We start from the raw sequence: 24,409 nt of genomic DNA, 5'->3' as shown, positions 1-24,409 counted from the left end.
TTTCATAAACTGTCACGAAATAGTGACAGTTTTAACAAATATGTGAAAAAATATTTAGTTTATAAAAGTTACATCCTGCAGGTTTAAAACAGAGATCAGGCCTGTGCTGTGGAACAAACTCCCTGACACCAAACATTTATAAAACCCACTTTAAAACTTTTATTATTTGGCTTTTTGAGAGTTCTGACTGTTCTAATTATATTTCTCACTTAAGTTTTTAACGTTATTCTTTCTTTTTGAAATGCCATGTATTCCTCTGTTTTTGGCTGTTGTAAATAAATGTGACATTTACACTGAAATGATGTTAAAAGAAACTAAGAGAAACATAAGAAAGGTAAAAAAAAATTAACACCTTTAAAAGACACAAAAAAGTGGGAAGTGAAAACAAAGTAACATTTTGAGGTAAATCTGAAGTAAAATTCATCTTTTGACAAAATCACTAAAGTTCTTTATTAAAATGAATCAAGCAAATTGTATTTTATTTTTTTTGATCTTGTCACTTAAACTGTTTTGAAGAAGAGGGAAAACTAAAACAGAGTAAAAAAAAAATGTCAGACTCATTTTGGAGCATTTTCATTCTGACCTCTTCATCCTTCTTCCTTTGCCTCATTCAGCCTCCTCTTCCTCTCCGTCTGCTCCTCTTCTTCTACTCCTCTCTCCACTCCAAGAAGTCCAGCTTCAAGTTCATACTGGTCGTTATTTCCCCACCGAGAGATATTCACCTCCACTAAGAGCTCATCTCTCTCTGTCTTTCTCTGAGTCCAGCTTCAGTTTGATCGTTATTAGTCCTGAGAGACAAATGATTACCCTCCGACTCTCCTTTTTGCCCCTCTTCCTTCTCTGTTTTACTTTTTTCTTTCTTTCTCTGACCTGAACTCCACCCTTCACCTGCTCCTCCGTTTCCTTCATCTCTGCAGCACAAAACTTCCAGTCAGAGGTTACACTACAAAAAGTATTTTTGGTCTAGTTTCTAGTGCAAATATCCAGAGTTGGTTTTATTTACTTGAATAACTTTCTTTTTTTTTTTTTTTGGAGAAAAAAAAAATACTTTTAGCAGTATTTTTACTACGCTTTACTTTTTACTTTTACTTTTATAATTTTATTATGAAGTATTTCTACTCTTACTTTAGTAAACTTTCTGGATTTTTTACCCACTGAGAAAAAACAAACAAATATGTTTTAACGGAGCGACTGTGGCTCTTTGGTAGAGTAGTCGTCTTGCGATCGGAAGGTTGTAGGTTCGATTCCAGCTTCCTCCTGCCACATGTCGATGTGCCTCTGGGCAAGGCACTTAACCCCAAATTGCCTACCGATCTGCGTATCGGTGTATAAATGTGTGTGTGTTTGTGAGTGCGACTGGGTGAATGTGACTCTAGTGTAAAGTGCTTTGAGTGGTCAAAATGACTGGAAAAGCTCTATATAAGTTCAGTCCATTTACCATTTAACTGAAAATTTGTAGAACGTTTTTTATTGAAAGAAACCAATTTGGAAAAATCTTCTTGATTGATTTAGTTAATTTTTGTTACTTATATAAATTATTCTTATTTGGGCCTTAAAACACCAAAAATTCCACTTAAAGGTATATTTTGGTTCATCTGATGGTGTATTTTAATACTTTTTTACTCTTACTGGAGCAGAGTTTGGTAGTAACTATTTACATTTACTCAGTTACATTTACTTGAGTAACTTTTTTGGGGAAACAAATGTAGAATAGAAATATTTTTATTCTACATTAACTTTAGTGAAACTGATTTGAGCCAATAAAAAACAACTTCCTGTTTGATGAGTTTTTAAAATCTCCTTCAGGCTCCTCATCTGTTTCCTTTTTCCTGTTCAGTCAGGGTTTCTCAGAGTAATGAGATTACACAGGATTATAGAACCCAGTCTGCCTGTAATCCACACCACTCAATCCCATTTCACTGTTTAAACACTCACTTCTAATTCTCTGGGTTTTGTTCTTCTGTCGCCTTTTCTCCTCTAATCCTCATCTTCCTCTTCTTCTTCTGTGGTATAAATCTCTCAGGCTCATTTAGTTATCCAGTTATAAAATCTCATTTTTTTTATTTCATTTTCTTTTTTGTCTTTATCATGTTCAGAACAGTAATGAAACCTTAAAAAGTCATTCTAAAATGACACAAACTGATTAAAATACTTTTTCAGTTAAATAAGATGATTGTTTAATTACAAATAAAAACATATTTTTCAATATGACATAAAATAAATAAAAAACGGCTTCTAATACATATATTAAGTTATGATCTTTATAATTTAGGCTCAAGATTGCTGAGTTTAACAGATAGTTATTATTTGCTAAAAAAATCTGGCAGCTCATTCAGTGCTGTATTCAAAATTACTGGAAAGTTTAGTGGAAGGAGAAAGTGTGGGGTTCATGTGACAGTGGTAACTGCAGCTATGAGAGGATTGTAAAGCCACCAAACGGAGACGTATTATTGAATTGGAAAATGACATCAACACATTTTATTTATTTTTTTTGCATTTTATTATTTCATTCGCTGTCAGATTTTACGGAGATGCAAATTTAATTTCCACACCACAAAAATTAAAAATACCCAAATTATTGACCATTTTGTCATTGTTTCTGATTGGCCAGCCACTTTAATTTTTATTTTTCTTTCTTTGCAGTAATAAATGCATAAAACATTTTACTCTATAGTTAATATTCAATAAATCAGAAAATATTCTGAGGAACCTTGTTCGTCACATTTCGAGTATTTTAATGTTAAATGTCATGTTTTCATTTTTCGGTAAGCAGAAAATCATAACAAAAAATGTTTTAAAACAAGTCTGTAGTAAATTGATAAGTGTGTCACTTTGTGATGGAGAGATAAGATAAATTAATGTTTCATAAATATTGTAGCTTCCTGAATCTGACTGCTATCTTTAAGGAGATTTAAGGATTATTTGATTCTGTATTATAAAAAAAGAGAGAATAAAAATATTTTCCAAACTTTATTTCCGGTTCCTTATTTCCTTCTTTTCTTCCTCCATTCAGTTTCCTTTTGTACTTCCTTAATTCCTTTTCTATTTTTGACTTTCTGACTCTCATCCGTCATTATTTTCTTATTTCCCCTTCAATCTGTTCTTCTTTCCCTTATCTTGACTTTTTGCTCCCTTTCTTCTTGTTTTTGTTTCTTTCTTCCCTTCCCTCTTGTAGTTCTGCGTACATAATCTAAATATTTAAAGTAAACTTTTGTATTTATACAAAATAAGTCAAAGACGACATTATTTCTGCCTTTCTCAGACTGGGAAAGTTTAGAGATTTCAAATAAAAATGTGTTTAAGTTATACTACATTTTAAAAATGAAATTATTGACTGAATTTACTTATTCTTTTTTTTTTTAGCTTCAATGTTTTAATTTACTGAAATGCTCCTAAATAATCATTTAGTTTTAACCTTTTGATCTTTTCTTTCTTTATCCTTTATATTTATATATATATATTGCTCTGTTGTCCTTTTCTTCTCCCAAACTTTGACTCACCTTCATCGTCGTTATTTAGGGAACGTGCGTCCATCCCGCCACCAGAGCTCGCGCGTGAGCAACAACTGACCAAAACACGCCGCTCGCATGCGCGTGCGCGCGCTCTCAAACACGTGCTGTTTGTTCGATGTCCGGACGAAAAATGATGCGGAAGAAAAACACAAACTTCCCGTTTTGGAGAGAGTGAAGCGGCTCGTGAGAAAGTTTATGAAAGAGAGAGATGCGACCCATAATAGACGCACGCGCACAGACGCACGGGCCCCCCTCTCCAGGTCTGCTCTGATTGGTCCATCGGTGTGTCTGTCATTCGCGCGGGAGGCGGAGGCTGACCTGGAGTCTGATCCAGGCTGCTTTACGCACAGACCGGACAGTCCACGCACGGATTTCCACGGCGAGACTTTGTCCCGGATTGGAAGAGTTGAGAAGAAGAGGAGGAACGGAATAAAAGAGGAAGAGGAAAAGTAAAAGGAAAGCAGAGGAACAAGTGGTTTCCAGCTGGAAACTGTCCCACACATCCCACTTCCAGCGCCTCCATGTCGCTCACCGGCTCTCCTACGCTGCTCTCCCCGAGCTCGGGGACGCAAACTCCCGTCGGGCTCTACCGCTCCGCCCCGGAGGCGCTCCACACCTCCTCCGCCGTGTCCACCAGCACCTCCAGCCCGGCGCACATCAACTCCCACTCCCACTCGCTGTCCCCGTCCCCGCGGCTCACCAGCAGCATGCTGAGCGCCTTCCTGCCCGGACCGGGCGGCGCCCTGGGCTCCCTCGGCGGGCTCGGCTCGCTGAGCGGCCTGACCCCCGGCTCCCCGGGCTTGGTGCAGACCTCGTCCGGCGCGGGTCTGTGCAGCGAGTGCAAGCTGGTGGAGGTGCACGGCGTGAAGGTGGCCAGCTTCAACGTGGACGGGCAGGAGCTGATCTGCCTGCCGCAGGTGTTCGACCTCTTCCTGAAGCACCTGGTGGGAGGGCTGCACACCGTCTACACCAAGCTGAAGAGGTTGGACATCACGCCCGTGGTGTGCACCGTGGAGCAGGTGCGCGTCCTGCGGGGGCTCGGCGCCATTCAGCCCGGCGTGAACCGCTGCAAGCTCATCTCCAGGAAGGACTTCGAGACGCTGTACCAGGACTGCACCAGCGCCAGGTCAGTCCGCGGAACCGCCTCGTTTCGGGTTCAGAGCGCAACTTTCAGGGATGCGACTTGAGTTTCAGGACGGGAGAAACGCACTTTGCGCAACTTGCACTTTTTGTTTTGTGGTTTTTATTGCAAGGGCAGTAGTTGTGCACTATTTGGTATCCATTTCGAGCCAATCTGAACTCAATCTGGAAAATTATTGCAATCAGCTAGCAGAGAACCCGAATCGGTTCGGGTCCTTTCAGGAATGCAACTTGAGTTTCAGGTGTTTGTGCAACTTACAGTTTGTTTTTGGTCGTTTTTATTGCAGGGGAAGTAGCTCCGCGCTGTTTATTATCCATTCGACTCAATCTGAACTCAAGGTTCCGACTCCGCCTGGGAAAAATATTGCAATTATGTTTTCTAGCAGAGAAACCGTCTCGGTTCGGGTTCGAAGCGCAACTTTCAGGGATGCAACTTGATTTTTAGGACGGGTGAAACACGTTTTGCGCAACTTAAAGTGTTTCTTTTGTCGTTCTTGCAGCGGAAGCGGCTCCGTACTGTTTACGATCCACTTCGACCCAATCCGAAATGAAGGTTCCGACTCATTCTGGAAAAATATTGCAATTAGCTATCAAAGAACCGGGATCGGTTTGGGTTCAAAGCGCAACTTTCAGGGAGACGTATTGAGTTTCAGGACGGGAGAAACGCACTTTGCGCAACTTTCAGTCATTTTTCTGTCCTTTTTTATCGCAAAGGAAGGAGTTGTGCGCCATTTCGACCCAATCTGTCTGTTAGGACTCAAAGTTCCGAATCATTCTGGATGTGCATTGCAATTTTAAGTCATAATTTTCCAAGTCAATTGAGTCCAAACTTTATGTAAAAGATTAAAATCAATCAATTGGATTCTCATTTAGATGATGTCCTTATGCTTCTATTTGTCACGTGGTTTTTACACCGCTCAAGAAAGAAAGAAAAAAATGAACCCAAGTTGCACCAGTTTCCTGTTTTTGTTGTTTTTACTGTAGAGTAAATGTATAAAAGAGTCCAAACTGTCACTATAAGTGTTTTTTTTATTATTTTTTAGAGTAATTCAGTTAAAGTTTGAGTTATATGTTTGGAAAAGAAGCTGTTAAATAAATATTTAGCAGCTTTGAAATGTTTTTTTTTAAAAATAATTTATGATGTTTCTGAAGGTAATTATATCATTTAATACGTTATTTATCTTCAATAAGTGAGATATTTAAGTAGAGCTTGTGCAGATTATTGTTAAAAACAGTTCAGAATCTGCCATTTTTGTGTTGATTGCTTTGATTGGTGACCAGCAGGTGAAATACTAAAAACAATAAAATCTTTCCAGTGTTAATTAAATGCATTAAAACTACAAACTTCCACTGTTTTCAGTCTATAAACCCATCAACCAACAGAAAAACACTTTTTCTTTCTTTTTTTTTTTTTGTAAAAATCACATGGAGATTCGGTCAGCCATGTTTGCCTCTTGTGTGTTTAGAGATGTTAGAAAAAAAGAAGATGGACGGATGGATCTCGTAACAGCGAATCAGTATCATCCATTATTTTCTAGATTAACTTTGCAGCTCGTTGTGTGAGATGTTAAAGGAAGAAGAAAAATAATCGAGTTTGTTTCTTTTTGTAGAACTAAGACCACAGAAAGCAAACAAGGTGCAGTTTGGAGTCTTTATCTGTCGCAGAAACGGTTTGCATGTTTAAAACAAATAAAATGTTGATGTTTTCTTAGAAATGCAGCGTTACAGTGTGAGTCAGTGTGCAAACACACGCTACAGCCTCTGTTTCTGATGATAACCAGTGTTTCTTTGCACTTTGTTTTGAAATCTCTTGTTAAAAAGAGCAAAATCTTTGTTTCTATCTTACTGTAATCGGTGCTAGAAGTGTTTTAATTTGTCGAATTCTCCAGATTTGGGTGTTTTTCTGAGTCAGCTGTGAGGAACAGAGCTAATTAGCGGAGCGTGTTTTTGGCAGCAGGATGCAGAGGAGTCTCTTTTGGAGCGTGCAGAGGACTCTGTTTGTGTTAACAGAACTGATAACAGGCTTTATTTTTACACCGGAGCGGGATATTTCCGTCGCTTCGTCTCTGGAAAGGAAGCAGTCGAAACATCGTGCGGGCGGAGAAATGTGGGAGAAATGTTTTGGGTTTATTTTCACTGACTTTTGATTTGATTGGTTGGTTATTTTCATGCATGTGTGAGATATTGGAGAGAAATCTTCTAAGTGCAATGTGCATGGTTGGGTAGTTACTAGTTACATTTACTCAGTTACATTTACTGGGTAACGTTTTGGAAAACAGTGTATTTTAGGAATATTTTTACTACGCTGTACTTTTTACTTTTGCTTGAGTAATTGTATTATAGAGTATTTCTACTCATACTTGAGTAAAATGTCTGGATTTTCTACCCACTGAATGAAAAACATGTTTTAACGTTTTAACCAAAAATCCACTAGACACAGACACACACCTGCAGTTTCTGTTAAAGTTTCTGAAGTTTTTTATTGAGAGAAACTGATTTGGAAAATTTTCTTTTTCCTGTTTTTGTTATTTTTTAGTTAATTATATGAATTATTGTCATTTTTATCTTTAAAATACCAAAAGTTCCACCGTTACCAGCGTTATATTTTGGTCCGTCTGATTATGTAGTTTTTAAATATTAAATGATTGATAATTTGATCAGTTACTCAGTACCTGGGAAGACTTCTTACCAAATACTTTTTTACTCTTACTAGAGTAACTTTTGTTACTCTGTCCTCCTCTGGTGATCCTGAGGGCAGCAGTTTAATCATGGAGTCTGTGGGCGGTTCTGGTTCTGAAGGGACCGGATTTCTGCAGGTTTCAGGTGTTTCTCTGCTTTAACCAAAACATGATTTAAATGAACGGGTCCATCAGCAACCTGTTGCCATGGAGATTCAGCCGTTTGGATCAGAAACATCTAGCAGCGACCTGAGCACCTGGAAACGCTTCAGAGTTCCTGAAAAGTTTTGAATTTCATGGAAATTTGTTCCAGTTATGGAAAAGAAAGAGAAAGAACTTTATCTTCTTCCTTTCATCAGTTCTTCGTGATTCCTTCATTACTTTGTTGCTTCACTCTGTTTCCTCCCATCATTTATTCCTTGACTCAGACTTTCTTTCTTTCAATTGTCTTTCCATCCTTCATTCCATCTTCAATTCCTCCATCCTTTCTTCATCATTCTTTCTTTAGTGTTTCCTCAATATTTCTATTTTCCTGCCTTTCCTTTTCTTTGTTTCTTTAGTACTTCCTTCAATCCTTCCTTTCTTTTCTCTTTCTTTAGATCTTCCTTTTATTTCTTCTGCCTTTCCTTTTGTTTTAGTTCTTTCTTCCATATTTTCTTCATTTCTATCTTTTAGTTCTTCTTTCCATCATACCTTAGCATTCTATCCTTCCTTCCTTTCTTTTGTCCAACCTTCCCTCAAACCTTATTTTTCTTTCTTTATTTTTTCTCTCTGTCTTTCAATCCTTTCTTATTTTTTCTCTTCCTTCCATTCTTCAATCCTTCCTCCCTTTTCTTTCCTTTATTTCTTCCTTCCTTTATTCAAATCTGGAGAGTCTTTTAGAAATGCTCTGCGGATTCTTCCTTTTCTTCCTCCCTGATAAAATAAATCAGGTATAAAACATTATAGGGCTTCACTGTAATCATGGAATCATCCTGGAATCAACCTGGAAAGTCCTGGGAATTTCTCCTTTTGTTGGGAACTCTGGTTTTGGTCCCAGTTGGGCTTTTTTTCGGTTGCAGATGACAGACGGATGGTTTTCAGCTAATAATTAACTGAGTTGCGTTGCTGTGGATCCATGGTGTGTGACCTCTGCTTTCAGACAAACACACACACACACCCCGCCACACACACACCGTCCTGCAGTTTATAAAGGAATGAATGTTGTCGTTTTTGTCTTCTGCTGACTTACACAATCACAGGTGCATCTCTGTCTCTTCTTTATTCCTCTCAGTCATTTCTCTCTCTCCCTCGCTCGCCCAGCGGTACATGTCAGAGGTAATAATGGATCATGTGAATGCACATGGAACAACACGGCTGGAGAGCTATTGTTGCTGAACGCGCAGCGAACACACACTCCTCTTCCTCCAATCATATTGACATTCTTCTAATGCCTCCTCTTCCTCCTCCTCCTCTTCCTCCTCCTCCTCCGTTTCGCCCTCTTTAAAGCTCTGGGAAAAGAAAAGCGGAGAAATTAAATAATAACACACACAAACGAAGAGAAAGAAAACTCCCGCTGTGCTCCAACATACTTCATCTCCTCTGTAATCCATGTGAGTGTTTGTGTTTCTGTGTGTGTAAACACGATTACCTCCTAAATCCACTTGTGCTCCCCGACGACGGTTCTCGTTGACCTGTGTTTTGTTTCCTTTTAATTTGAAGTGGTTTCGATGCGGGATTATTAAGGATCCGCCTCGTCACCGGGGTGGGAGAACGGGGAAAAGTGAGATTTGTTCCGTTAAAAACAACATTCCCACACGTCTTGTTGAGAAACCAAACATTAGGAGAGCAATTTAAAGCCGATGATGTCATCTCAGTGCCTTTATTAAGTCCACTGATTTATTTTTCTTCACTTTTTAGCAATTATGGGTTTGTAGGAGTCTGAATAATTGGGAAATCCAGTTCTAGAAAGTCATGTTGATGACTTAATTACTTAAATCGGATGTGTTCTAAAAGTTTTAGAACTTCAGCCTTCGAGGATCTCGGAGTGAGAGTGAACTAAAAACAACAAAACACAGTTCAGATTTCTTAAAAAATTCTGAAATATTTCTTTGGTTTGACATTTATATAAAGTTGTGGATTAGAAGTCGACGCTGCTAGCTAAAACGTTAGTTGCGTTAACTGTCAAGCACTAAACCTAAACATTAGATCTGCTAACGCTAATGAGCTACATAAACATGGAATTTAGCAGAAGCTAATGCTAACACGCTAACTTCGACACGTTATATCGCCTTCAACAGGGTCAAATTTGTTACTGCACTTCTATCCGCATGTTTAGGCTTAAAGGAAGTGACGCTTTGGAACAAACTTTTCACTCATGGTTTCAGTTTTATATTTGTGGGGTATTGCTAATGCTGCTGCTAATTTAGCCTAATTGATCATTGTGGTCATCAGTAGATTTTAAACTGTTTATTGTGGAGCAATGCATTCTGGGTATAGAGTAAACGTGAGGAGAAGACTGTGTAAACAGTCTTCACCCACTTCAGAATAAAAGCACGAATGTAAATGTGTATCTTGAAAAAAACTTAAGAGTTGATAACCAAAACTTGAACATGTATATTAAACTTTATTTAATGAAACTTTATAAAATAAGTAAGTACATTAGCGCTGTAGAATTCATCAATGAGCAAAGCATGCTCAATGTTTTTCAAAGTTAGCAAAAATTAGCTACCCTATTAATGCGTTAGCTTAATGCAAGCTTCAGTGACTGTATGAGTTCTTACACTTTTATTTAATTTTCCTTTGGGATCAATAAAGTTTTTTTGAATTTGAATTACAGTGACTATAAATTGTTTATCTTTTCTGTCGTCTTTATTTTCTACCAGGTAAGCGAACTGCTGCCAGATAAACAATATAACAAGATTCCTCCGATGCTTTTTTGTGGCTTTGTGTGCAGAAAGTTGCTCAACGAAGCAGATTATGTTTGATCAGTAATGTCTGAACAGTGATACACAGGGGCAATTTGGTTTACAAATTCACAAGGACTATTTTCAATGAGCTACTAATCTGGTTTAATTGAATTAATTCTGATTTTAAAGTGATAGAGCAAAATTAACTGAATAAATATAACGCAGACATTAGATGGAGACTGTTGGGCTAATTTTGGTGGTGGCCTCCTGCAGAGGTGTGAACACTCAGAGGTGTTGCAGACACACAACAAGGCCTTAGATCCTGCAACAAGCAACAATCACAGTTTAAATCAATCAGCAGGAGCAAGATGATTGTTTTATGAATATTTTTTATCCCTGATGATAATGATTGGAGCAGGTTTATTGGAAAATATGACGGATTTCCTGGTAAAGCTTTGAAATTATGAAAATTTATGACAAGAACAAAAAACATGTGAAAACAGTAATTTATCCAGACTGTACCCCATGTTATGCTGTCTACATTATCAAATAAACTAGCAGAGTCCCTTTCGTCCATAATGTATTTAGACATTTATTAGCTTGATTTTCAAGTTGATTTTTGATTGATCAAAAGTAATAAATTATGAACAAAAAACAAAATCCCACTCATCTTAGAAGGTGAAAAATAGACCTTAATAGATTAAGTGAGGTACATGATAACATTTCCAGATTCATAAGAAAGTTGAATTTCTCCATCTGGGTGGCGCCAAACATTGTTAAGCTGGATGTGACGATTCTAAAGGCAGATGGACAATCAAACGTAGTGCAGCAGGAAGATTTAAACATGTCAGGAGTTTATTAAATGTGTCTCTCTGATTCTGAATTGGCAAAACTTTCCAAGACTTGGAGGAGTCATATTGAGTGCCTGGCCAGAAGGGAACCAAGAAAAGCATAGACAGATTTGATCTGAAACTTGTGATTTTGACCATAAACCAATCAGACCAACAACTTTTCCTGACGTTCGACTCTTTGAATGGTCGATACTGCACATAAAGTTTGTTCTTTATGTTTTTTAAAAAAAATACAATAAAATCATGTAAATTTGAAATCAAATATTCTGAAGTTGAAGTATGATAAGTGTGGCAACCCCGATTTAAAGTTTGGCCCGTATTCACGTTGTTTTTAATTGAAGGACGGGCCGCGTTTGATCTGAGCGAGAGCGACGGAGTGTTTTCTACTTCCTTGTCACCTCTTTGGTTTTCTGTGTGTGTCCGGGTGTGTGTGAGAGGAAGAATCGATAGTGAGTGACAGGAGGGAGGGTTGCTGATGTCGGAGTGTTATTCTGGGCTCTCCTTATCACGACAGGCTGTTAGAGCCCACACACACACACACACACACACACACAGGCATCACAGCGGTGCACACACACACCCACACCGATGATGGAGGTTGTATTGTCTGTAACTCAGGGGGGAGAGAAGTCGTTTTGGTTTGTTGAAGCGTTGCAGAAGAAGCTCCACACACACTCAGCGTGAACTCTTTCTGTCGTTGTGCTGTTTTTCATTCTTTTGCATGGAGCATTAAGTTTTTTTAATGGAACACAGTGGTTTGTGAAAACACACACCGGCTGAAATGTGGTCAGTTGTTGTGCCTGCTTGTCGAGGTGTGTGTGTGAGAGACAATCTAGAAAGCACAAACAGAGCTATCAGTTGTCACTCCGGCTCTGGTTACATGTGCATGCTTGGTTTTGTGTGTCTCGCCGGGGTTCGTGCGCATCGTTTCTGTCTGTGTGTCTGGTTTCAGCTCCGCTTTGTGCTGCTGGTTAATTGATAAAGGTTAAAGCGTTGGCCGGCGGGGAGCCGAGGTCACCCCGCTGCAGTGTGACGGAGTGTGTTAGCGGCCAGCAGCCGGCCGATCGGATCGCGTCGGGTTGTTTCTGAAGCAGCTGTAGCTGCCGATTATCTTGAAAACGATTGTCAGTTAATAAAGCCGCTTTCTACCTAGTTTAATGAAGACTTGGTTTGTGTTTTATGGAAGAAATGTTCTCTCAGTAGAATCAGATTCATCGAGTTTATGAACTTTGTTTTTTACTTCAAGTTCACCTGCAAAGCTTTGCGTGCAAATGTGACGACCTTCTGGTGACCCAAGCCAAAAATCGAGTGGCTTTTAGCAAATCAAATCACGTTGCGCTAGGCCTTGGTTGGTTCTTAGCAGTTAGCTGGTTAGCATGGCTAATAAAGATAAGTAAACAAAGATAATTTCAGATCAATTTATTCTCTGCTGAATAATTTCAGCAGGTACTTCTTGACGGACATTTGACTATTGAGTGGCTGAAATGTTTGAGCTGATGACAACTAGAGCGCTACTCACATCTGAAGACGCTCCTGTTGTGAGATGCTAACTAAAGACAACACCTCTGGCCCAGCCCAACGCACTGGTGTCATGTGATCAAAACACCGTGATTTGATTGGCCAATATTTGGGCCAGACCAAGATCATTTTGTTTTTGCAGTAATGAGAATAAAATTCTAATAATACAAGACTAAGGTGGTAATAATACAAGAGTAAAGATGCAATAGTGCGAGAATAAAGTCATAATATGATGGTTGTAATAATATGAGAATAAAGTCGGAATGACACAAGAATAAAGTGGTAATAACATAATAATAAAGTAATATTAGACTACAGTTGTAATAATTTGATAATTAAGTCGTAATATGGTAATACAATGCGAATGAAGTTGTAATACTTTGAGAATAAAGTTATGATTCCACAAAAATGGTCAATACTATGAGAATGAAGTCGTAACACAATGACAAAAATTTGTAATACGAGAATAAAGTTGTAAGAGGACAAAAATAAAGCATAAAGTATAGTAATACTATAAGAATTAAATGGGTGCCCAAAAATTATCATATAGTGTGTAATTTCACAGGATAAAAATTATTTAAATGTTAATTGTCTAAAAAGTTCAGATTTTAAAGAGACTTTTTCTTCCATGATATTTGGTTATGACTAATAAATACTAAAGTTGCACAGTAGTACAATAATTACCACTTTTAGTTTAAAAGCGTAGATGGAATAACTGTTGTAACAGCTGCTAAAACATAAAATGTTTAGATAAACAACTTAACATTTACTCCAGGTTTGAACTCGTTTCTTCCTTTTAAAAGCTTTTGCTTCAACTCGTTGTTTGAATCTGTCTCTTTAAAACGCGCTCGGCTCATCCTGGGTTATCACAAGCATGTCTGGTGCAAAGTGAGCAGCTTTTTCACATCTTGTGTTCAGTTTAATGTTTTTCACAGTTTGCCATCCTGCAACCTGGTGGCTGAGTGTGTGTGCCTGCGTGTCTCAGGGGCCGAAAAAGTGGTTTCATGCTTCAGTTACCGTCCTACCGACCAGCCGGGACGAGAGACGCTGGAAAGATGCTCTCTCTCTCTCCCTTGTCTCTGTTTTCTGTATGAAAACAGAGGAGAGTGAAGGATCACAGAGGGAGAGGTGAAGATCAAAGCAAGAAATATGACCCTCTGTCACCATGGAAAAGAACCGATCCTCTTCGTTGCTGCGTGTGTGTGTGTGTGTGTGTGTGTGTGTGTCAGGATTGAACAAAACATCGAGAGGGGAGAGGCAGGTCAGTGTGTGTGTGTGTGTTGGAAATAGATAATGTTTCACAAAGGCTGTTTCAGTCTGCAAGTTTTCAGCAACTGAAACTGCTCTTTGTTTGCGTGAAAAAACAGAAAATGCGCATTCTCTGTTTCTTTTTGGTTTCTTCATCTTTCTTTTTTAGTTGAGCCAACATCTAAATTATTTATTGCAGCCAACATCTGGGCAGCTGCAGGGCAGAGTCTCAGCTGCATGGTAACCCCAACAGAGATAATTATTAGCTTCATTTATTAGGCACAGAAACAAAGTAATGTTGTCCTGATCATTTTTATACTCAATTTCAAGTACATCCACCAGCAAAATATCAGTAAATAACTTTAATTTTTATATAAACTGATTATAAGCTAAAGGTTTTTTGGTCTTGAGTTAATTATCTTCAACATTTTTAGCCTTCTGGTTTGGAACAGCAAAAGATTAGACAGACTGGTGAGACTCTTTATGTGTGGTTAGTCCAAATGACGGTGCTTTAATGAATGAAATGCATCTGAAACTTTTGATAAAGCAAGAAGATGTTATTGAGGAAACGCTGAGGAGAATGAGGGGGTCTAAAATCACCCATGTTCAAATTTATACCTAGAAACATGGGCAGGAAACGGTTGCAAAGTTTTGGTGATTTTAAATAAATAGCAGTTAATCATCAGCGTAAAGAGAAACTTTCATTTTGATATTTCAAAAATCTCTAAATCTCATCACAGAAAAATACCTAACAACACAATATAGATGAAACATAAGCTAAATTTAGTTATATAACTAAAATAAATCTTATTACACAGAAAAAATGTCTGGGATACACATTTATGACAAAGAATAAATGTAGGTTTTGGGGGGTTTTGTGTAAATTAGGGAGTAAATATTTAAAATCATAAAATATAGCGTAATAAGCATCAATACGCATAGTGGAAACCGTTTTAGCACTTCTGCAGAATACAGTCTTCCTTATTTCCCCTTAGAGATGCAGCCAATCAGAGACAAGGAAAATGAATGGCGCTCTTGGATTGGTTTCTTTTCAAGCGACAGCCAATAGGATGTCAAGTAGCGTTGCACTAATGAATTTCAGCTTCATTTTCCTTCAGATATTTAAAAAGTATTTAAAAAACCGTAACACCATTTCAAAAACAAGCGTACATTTTTAATCTTTACAGTTTTTCATGTACCAAAAACTCTGAGAAACAGAGTTTGTTTATTTGAACACTTTTTAAACTTGTTTTTACAAACCTCCATTTTCCCCAGTAAAACAGCTCCGGTTTGGCGTGAGCAGCTGTTAGAAACGGCTTTTTTCCCTCCCCAGATGTGTCTGGTTTATAGAGGAAGCAGTCCAAGCAGCAGAGAGACATGAAGGGTTGAAGTAGGTGAAAGATGAAGGAGGATGGGTTGTTGTCTGCAACAAGATTATTAGATTCCTGTGAGCACACACTTCAACACACAAACACACAGTCTCTTAGGTGCACTTAGCAGATTGGTTTAGAAATTGCATTAGGGAGTGTCGCAACAGCTTTTCCTCTCGTTCACCTGGTAATCTTTCTATCCCACCTCCTCCCTTCGTCATATCTCAACTCTTCCTCTCACCTCCTCTTCTCGCTGAGTTTAATCCCATTTCTTCCCTCTTTCTTTCCCTGTTCTGTTCGTTTTATCTCTTCCACCTCTCCGTTCTGTTTTTTATTCAATCTTCTTGTCATTTACTCCTCCCTCCCTCCACCTGGTCTTATCTCTATTTATTGTGACAGCTTGTCAGAGGTGCGCGCGCGCGCGTTTTAAGAGGGGAAAGAAAAAGAAAAGCGGGCGACAGATTTACAGTTTACGGCGAGCGGCGTCCGTGAGCCGCGATATCAAAGAGAGAGACAGCGAGGAGGAGGAGAACGAGGAGGTCAGAGGCGAAGGAGGAGATGAAAGGAGAGCGGAGAAGAAGAGTTGAGAGAGGGTAAAGAGAGGGCAGCGAGGGGATGACGGGTGATGTGTGTGCGCTCCCCCAACAGACAACATGTTATTAATAAAAACAGGAAGAAAACGTAATTATCATCCACTCTGAGAGAGGCAGAGTGTCTGTTTGTCAGTGTGTTATTACAAACATAATTATAGCAGAAATCAATTAAAAACATGACAAGAGCATACATGCACTTCCACGTGTGTGTCGCCCACCAGCAACTTCACCAAATTATCACTTAAAACTTTGTAATTTGTAATTAGGAGTGTAGGAACATGTCAGGAAGCCTACAAGTGTTCTTTCTCGTAACAGATGCAAGACGCTTTTCCTTCAAAACATACTCCATTTTTCAGTTTTTAAGAAAGCGCCTGGTTTTCAGAGAGAGTGTGTGTGTGTGTGTGTGCGTGTGTGTGTGTGTGTGTGTGTGTGTGTGTGTGCGTTTGGGCGTGCGCTCATCACCACCCCGCGCGTCAAAAATCCTTCCCAGACAGCTTGTTATTAATGCAAACGTATAATAATCCATTTAGAAACATGTCATCATGATTAGAATAATAACAGTGGTTAAACCGACTGAGACGTTTATGGAGGAAGGAGTTCTCATCAGTTGGGCTAAGTGTGTGTGTGGGTGTGTGTGTGTGTGTGTGAGCAAACAAACATGTTAGCGCTTCAGTCGACTGCCAACTTTCCAAACTTCTGTTGTTTCTTCTTTTGTTTACGTATAAAAAGATTCGGGACAAGAAAATGAAGTTATAACAAACACTCTCCGCCAAACACAGATCGGGATTTGACAAGTTAGTCATGAAAATTACAGATTTCTCTCATCAAGAGTTGAAGTCTTCACCTGAATTTGGGAAAGTCGGTTGACCCGAAACAAATTATGCTGTTAAAATCAGTGAAGTTTCTCATTATTTCGAATATTGACAGCGCGTGTTTGTAGCTGGCTATAAACCACAACGCCACAAATGTATGCGGTGTTGGACTGGTGTACTGGATTAGAAAAATTGGTTTCCAGCATTTTAGTTTTGACACAGTGGATGACTTTATAAAGATTTGTTTTCCGCTACAGGAGCCTTTTCCAGGAACAAGAGAGATTTTCTGGATTTGCCCCTCTGTGGTTTGACTAGATTTACTGAAGCATAAATAAAGAAGTGAGAACGTTATTTTTGAAAAAAGTCTCGGTTGAGATATAGTACTTGGGGAATAAAACCTTCATTCAATGTGAAGTTTTATGGTTTTAAATTATTTGTATTGTAATAAAAACTACAAACTCCATTTTAAGAAATACATGCTACAAATTTTATCTATGAATGCATTACAATTCAGTTTCATAGTGTATGCGCTGTGATATAAACACAAACGTTTTGTGACTAGAGCTGTTTCTCCTACTTTCTCAGGCGATATATCACAAAGTGTATATCTCTGAAATCCCTTTAAATTTTGTTAGTTTGCTGTGATTATATTTACATTATGAAATGTAGTTTTTGTGACGGAATAATTGCTTCTTGTTTTATTGATAAAATTCACATCTTTGAATTCAGTGGTGGAAGATTTGAGTTAATTGATAAATCAGCCCTGATCTTCATTAATTCTTGGAGATCGACGATTGGCTGATACCTGCATGTGAAACCGATCTTATCCACCGATCCAATCTACCTCCGCAAATATGTCAAAGTCAGCCAGTCCTCTTTTGCTGTTTCTGTTCCCCTCCTCACCTGTGGGGGCGCTTCGCCAAGAGCCACTGAAGGAAATGACACAAAAACCTTCAAAAAAGACATGAGCACAACTTTCTTCTTCACGAAATGTAAACAGAAATGTGTAAGAGTTTGATTACGCGTTCACACCTCCCCAAACAAAGTGGACTTTCTAGACAGATGAACTAAACGGCTCTAAGCTGTGAACGAGTCTCAGTTGGGGAGAACTGTTCTTCGTTTTTACCACTTTGCTTGCGTGTAATGCTCAGCTCAACGTCTGCTATTGTTGCTTTTATTTAAAATGATTTAATCTGGAAATACGAGGGATTGAAATGGGCGGATTATTTCGTATTGATTAGTGCAGAAGAGGATTTTTGTTTCTGCGAAACCAACTCAGGTCGATTTTTCTTTTATTATGCTTGTAAATTACACATATCCCTGAAATTTTAATACACACAACACTTGGTACTAAAGAACAACTTTTTTGATTTCCATGTGTTTCATTGGAAAGCTTGGAATCAAAACGCATTTACAAAACGGCAACACCTTCTCGTTAAGATGAACAAAGAAGACAATGAGCTAAGAAAGAGACTGACATTTTCATTTCAGGTGACATATATACATTAAGATGTTTTGTTTCTGAGGGGAGAATTTAAAGTTTTGTGGACTGCGAGAGTTAATGGGTTAAGAGAAAAAACTGTTCAGTGTGTTTTTGAGTGGTCTAAATGATTGGAAAAGTTCTGTCAATGTACCATAGGAGTTTTCTTTCATCCTGTTGACTTGAACCATCTGCGCTCCAAACACCTGGAGTAAACTTTGGTTCTTTCTCTTGCATCTTATTCAAAGGACTTCCAGTCTTTGGAAACTTGTAGCGGTGAACTGATAGCTGGTCCGTCTTCCTCAAACAGTCCAGAAACATGAATGTTGATTCAGTGATGATGTTAAATTGCTCCTTTGTTCTTGGTGTGTGGGTGCTCTGACAGTGGTGACCTGTCCGCGGTGCAGCCAAACTCCCACTGAATGACGGGCTGGGAGTTTCCCCCCTTCAGCCCCAAACCAACACAAAGAGCTAGTTTTGATCAACAGTTGTCTGTTTTATATCCTCCATTGTCTTCTCAGTAGATGATCTTCACTCTGGTTGGTTAAGCCGCGTCCTTTCACTTTAAAAACCCAAATCTCTCTGTGGTCCTATTATGAAACACAATGAACCCTTGAAACGCTCCGCTTTTGAAGTTAACATTTACGCTCTTCCTCAACGTTGCCATGCCAGAATCAGAAATGGTATTTTAAAATGTCATTCCGACTTACTAAACTTTACCCACACCTGTGCATTAGCATAAAAATGACTTGTTCTGTCCTTATATTTACATTTTTTGCAGCCAGTAAAGCCCTCTCTGTTGTTTTTGTCAGTCATCAACAGCAGGAAGGGTTCCTCATGTGAATATGTGAAGACGTTGCTTTTTTAGCCACGAGCTTGTCATTCAGGAGCAGCACGGTACATCTGTGTGTGAGTGTATTTGCATCTTAACTTGCCCATATATGTGATTTCCCACTGAATGCTGCTGTTTGTGTGCGCGCTGGCAGACATGCTGTCGTTTTGATAGCTTGTCATTGAAGCGATACGGCCCACTGTAATTTTCTACTCAAAGGAAACAATGCAACAATACATACTTCACTGTCAAAAAGCCCTTCATGCTGTGTGTGTGTGTGTTTGTTTGGTGGGTGTCCCTGCTTGTGTCAATACAACTGGCCCCAGTTTGTGCAACATTTCGGAGTCTTTTTATTTCTCTTTCTTATTTCTGTTCCTGCTATTTCTCTACATACTTGACATATTAGTGTCACATCAATCTGTGTGGAAAAAATGTTTATTCTAAGTAAAATTACGCTATAGTATGGCTTCACTTTGACAAGATGTTAATAAAAACACACTTGTGTGTGAGTTATAAAGAATCAAAGTAAAAACATAACGCATAAATTCCCTGCAGGAGGATAATAAAGTGAAATTAAACCACAGGTAAAGCCTGTAAAGTCACATACTGCAACCTAACATAAAAGCACAGTGAAGCCAATAAAACCACATACTGTAACATGAAAGCACAGTGAAACACAGAGCAGTCACTCATAAAGACCCGAACTGTTCATTCATTAACTGTGTTTTTTAATTATGGCTCAGGCCGCTTTATATAGGAAATGTCTGGTTCTGTTGTGTTAACTTTAAATGGTTTCATTTGACCATTTTTTCTGCTAATTGGCAGTCTGCCTCCAGCTTTATTTTTATTTTTACAAACAATGTTTCAGTTGTAAGTTTGGCTATCAGGCTGATCAAATTGTATTTTTAAAATATAGATGTTACATTGTGCAGATTTAGCAGATAATTTAATTTCCAATTGAAAAATGAGTCAAAATTCTTGCTTTTAACAAGTTAAGTTGTTTAGCAAAGATTTTTAAGATTTTTTTATTTAGCTAAATCATAATGGTTTAAAGGTTGCTTTAATCATGTGTTAATATTAATGTTTACAAGCGGCCATAAGAAGCTAGCTGCAGCAGCTAGCTAGCTGTGTTACCTAGCTAATGATTTTTACTAGCTTGGAGGTTCAAACAACCATAAACAGAAGCACAAAAGTTTCTGTCTATAAATCATTGATTAAATTATAGACACCTTTTGATTTGACTAATTTCAAATCTACACTGAGCTTTAAATCCAGATTTAATGTTCCAGATTTACAGTTCACAGATTTAGCAGATTATTTAATTTTGAATATAAAAAAAGTAAACAATTTAAAATATTTTTCATATCATATTGATTGAAGGATTGCTTTAATTATGTGTTAATGTAAATATTTACAGGCAGATGTAAGAAGCTAAGTCTGACAGCTAGCTAGCGGTTTTACCTAGCTAACCTGTTTTACAAGTTTGGAGGCTCAAATAATCATTAATATAAGCACAAAACTTTATTTCGCTAAATAGTTGATGTAATTATATAAACTGTTTGATTAACTGATTGATTTTAAATCTATACTGAACAATGTATATAGATTATATCTTATGTCTCATAAAGAGCTAGCTAAGTAGTTTGACATGCAACCTGATAAAAGCTGAAGATACTTAAAATTAGCATTTTTTAAATCATCTTTTATCTTATAAACTCTGTGTAACCTATTATTTAACTAAAATATTCTAATTCATGACTGAAACACAAAAAATTTATTTTCTAGCGCATGTAGCAATTAGCTTGAATGCTAACTTCAGCTAAATCCAATGGTACAACAATTTAATGTAAAAATGCCACTTTCCCATGTCATGTCAATTAGTGTAAAAACATTTGGAAAGTAAAACCCTGGTTAATTTCTACAACATAGGGCAAAAAAGGCTTTAAAGAAATCTAAGTCTGAAGTTTAGGTGTTTTAAACTGTTAATTTTATGATCCAATCTGAAGTAACCAAATGATAAAATACCAGAATTTATTATCAAGAGCTTAAAATGAAGCATAACTGAACTGCAGAGTTTTAGAAATGACCATCAAAAAGTATATTCATGAAGAAAGTTCATAGTAACAGTAGATTATGCATAATTTGAGAAATATTCAAACATCTGGCTGCCAAAGTGGCCATAACTGGTTATGGCCACTTTGTTATTCCTGGAGTGTCTGAAGAAAATAATTAAATGTATTTTAAGAGTACTTCGTCACTTATCTTCATTTGTGATCTTCATCAAACTAATTCAGGCCTGGATAATGTTGGATTAAAGCTATTTGGGTTGTTTTTGTGTATTTATTCCAGTAAAAGCAATAAATATTTATTTTCTTTAAAACTGTCCTAGAAGACATCATTTTTTAACGCCCTTGATTTGACTAAATCTTAATCTAGTGTGTAAAATCTTCACATTTCACACACCAGCTTCCAGTCAGACAGCAGAGAAAAACTGCGAGTTTATCCCTAAATGATACCAGCCGACACAAGTCAGTGATTCAAGGACCGAAAGTAATCAAAATCCATTAGCTTTGAATATAAACCCTTCAAATCTTAATCAAATTTATGAAATCTTAAACTGGTTGGACACAGCAGTGAAACGCCCGCAGACAGCAGCTCTGCGCTAATCTAAGATCGCATTAATCATTGATTCGGTGTCTGGCTGTAATTGATATGTAAATAGCATGTTTAACCTCCATTTACATGTGCGTTTTTGCGCCGCGGCCCCACACTGACGAGTGTGTGTTTGTGAGAACGGCGAGGCGAGTGTGGGAGTGCAAGAGGCATGTTGAAGGAACGGAGAGGGGGGTCGCCTCTAAGTTACAAAAGAAGTTAATTAAAAATGAAAAAAGAGAACGAAGGGGGCGCGGGAGGAGTGGACGGAAGAGGGAGGGGTAGACGAAGGGAGGAAGGAAATAAAAAAGGAGTGAAGCAGGGGAAGGAATAGAGGGAGGGAAGCGGTGTTTTATTGAAAACGGGTGGACAAACAGTGGGTAATTGGCTGGGGCTGCAGGGGCTAAAGGAGAGGTTCAAAGAGAGAGCGATGGAGAGCAAATTAACAGATAGTGGAGGAGGAAGGGAAAGAGATGACTGGGGGAAAACATGAGGAAAAAAGAAAGTGTTGACTCAGACGAGATGGTTGGATAAAAGCTCACCTATCGCCAATTTGTAGTTGTAGAGCATCTCATCACCTGAAGACATTTCATCTGAAAGGTTTCCGTGGCTTTTTGGCTACAATCATTGCTACACTGTAAAAACATAAAATTTTTACCAAGTATTTTGGTTTATTTTTTAGAGCAAATATCTAAGTACACGTGGAATAAGACAAAACTGACTTACAAGCTGAGTTACATTTACTCAGTTATATTTACTTGAGCTGTACTTTTTACTTTCACTTGAGTAATTTCATTATGAAGTATTTCTACTCTTGAGTAAAATTACTGGATTTTTTTTTTCCACTGAGTGACAAACAAACTTTTTGTTTTAACCAAACATTTACTACACACCTGTGGTTTTTGTTAAAGTTGATTTAGTTTTTTTATTGAAAGAAACTGATTTGGAAACATTTTATTTTGCCTGATTTTGTTATATTTTGTTACTCATATGAATTATTGTTATTTTTGTCCTTAAAATACCAAAATTTCCACCTAACTTTATATTTTGGTCCATCTGAATATGTAATTTTTAAATATTAAATGATTGATAATTTGACCAGTTACTCAGTACTTGCATGAACAATTTACTTTTTAAAATACTTTTTAATTCTTGAGTAATTTCTCAGATGACTACTTTTTACTTTTACTAAAGTAAAAATATGTTGAAGTAGGACTTCTCTTACTTGAATAAAATTTTTGGCTACTTTGCCCACCTCTAATTAGAACCAACTTTTCAGCATGAAGTCAATAAATACTTAATTTACTTAAAGAAAAAGTGCAGATTAAACAAGACATTTTTCCCATGTTATGAGTGGAACCTTTTAATCAAAATTAAGAAAGTATTGACTTAGAACAAACTCCAATTTCTTGTTCAAAAGTTTAATTTTCCTTTTGGATCAATCAAGTACCTTTTGAATTTAAATGTGAAGTTTTAATTTTGCCATACTGCAAATGTTTGGCTGTGACGTTTGTATCGATTGTGAAGAAATCTACGTCAATCATCTCCCACTGCGAAGCCAGAAGTGACCAATCAAACGACATCTTTGCCTGCAATAACATGTCTTCAGCATTCCTCTTGCTCCGATTTTATTAGCTCAGCATTTGGAAGTGTGACCAAAATAAAATCAATAACTCTGTTCATTTTGGTCAAACTACAACAACAGGCAAATCACTTTTTATTTTTAAAAACAGTGTCATCGATCTCACTTCTCCTTCTCCTCCTTTGATTGGTCTGGTTGAAATTTAGCTCAATGGGAGAAACCCCAGACAGAGCGCTGAAGGTAGATGAGAATCGAGCGGAGTTGCTATTATATCTGATATTACAATTGACTTTTATTTTTTACAACTGCAGAAAGGCATACATCTTTAAGAAAGGCATCTGGTTTTGTGCAGCTGAAGCGCGTTCTCAGAGTATTTAAAAATAAAAAACAGCTAATAATAAATTGATTAAATAGTCTAAAAGAATATTCATCAGTTCCTCCAAGATGTTGTGATGTTTTTTTTTATTGTTGTGGAGTAAAATGACTGATTTTCAAAAAGTTGCTATTCTTTATTTGCCATTATCTGGTCTTACAAAAAGTAGGAATTGCTGCACATAAACTTAAGGAACCGTTTATATTAAATTTCAAATAATGTTATAAATGCCTTCTTGAAGAGGCACCTTTAATGTAAATAAAATATCCTGAGGAGTTTTCAAAGTTCAAAAGAAGAATCCCTTATTGGTCATTCAAGTTAACATGAATATTTACACTTTGTCAGAAATCATACAGAACATCTCAAAACGCTCTTTCCCAAAACACAAAACATGCTTTCATATTTCAGGTTAAACTTTCAGGCGACGTCATGAAACTGGAAGTTAAGCTGGAAGGTGATTGAGCGAAATTCAGCCGGGTTTCAGTGATTGGTTGCAAAAGAAGGAAAACGTTAAGATGATTGGTTGGAAACAAGAACGTTGCGATAACTGCTGGAAAATTTACGAACCTGTGCGAATGATAAGTGAATTCAGTTTAGTAGATGCGTTTAAAACACCTACTAAACTTTAGGTGTCCTGGAGGGACGATTAATGATTTTATATTGATTGTAATAATGTGCTTAGCTGATCGATTTAACCATTACGTCCAACAATGAAGCAACAAACATTAAATCGGTAAAAAAAGCTAAAAATCTGATAAAACGTGTTTAGAGTCAAGAGTTTAATTATGTTCACACATTATTTCTACTCTATGATGTAAATAAATGATGAAATTTTCTGTGTATCCTTAAGGAAATGTTTTGTAGTAAGATTAAAAAAGTT

The 24,409-nt window shown here is 37.5% G+C and overlaps 1 protein-coding gene across 1 annotated transcript in view; it reads left to right on the top strand.

Moving 5' to 3' along the window:
• The first annotated feature begins 3,826 nt into the window (after positions 1 to 3,826).
• Positions 3,827 to 24,409, top strand: part of LOC102219422 (dachshund homolog 2-like) — a 97,980-nt gene continuing 77,397 nt past the window's right edge. Inside the window, exon 1 of the mRNA XM_005809413.2 lies at positions 3,827 to 4,638. Coding sequence (XP_005809470.1) covers positions 4,034 to 4,638 — 605 coding nt within the window. The 5' untranslated portion in view covers positions 3,827 to 4,033. The remainder of the gene's footprint in view (positions 4,639 to 24,409) is intronic.

This window comes from Xiphophorus maculatus, chromosome 14, assembly GCF_002775205.1.
Source record: "Xiphophorus maculatus strain JP 163 A chromosome 14, X_maculatus-5.0-male, whole genome shotgun sequence".
Lineage (NCBI taxonomy): Eukaryota > Metazoa > Chordata > Actinopteri > Cyprinodontiformes > Poeciliidae > Xiphophorus > Xiphophorus maculatus.
Note: the sequence above shows the minus strand (reverse complement) of the source record. Positions and strands in the feature narration are given on the sequence as shown.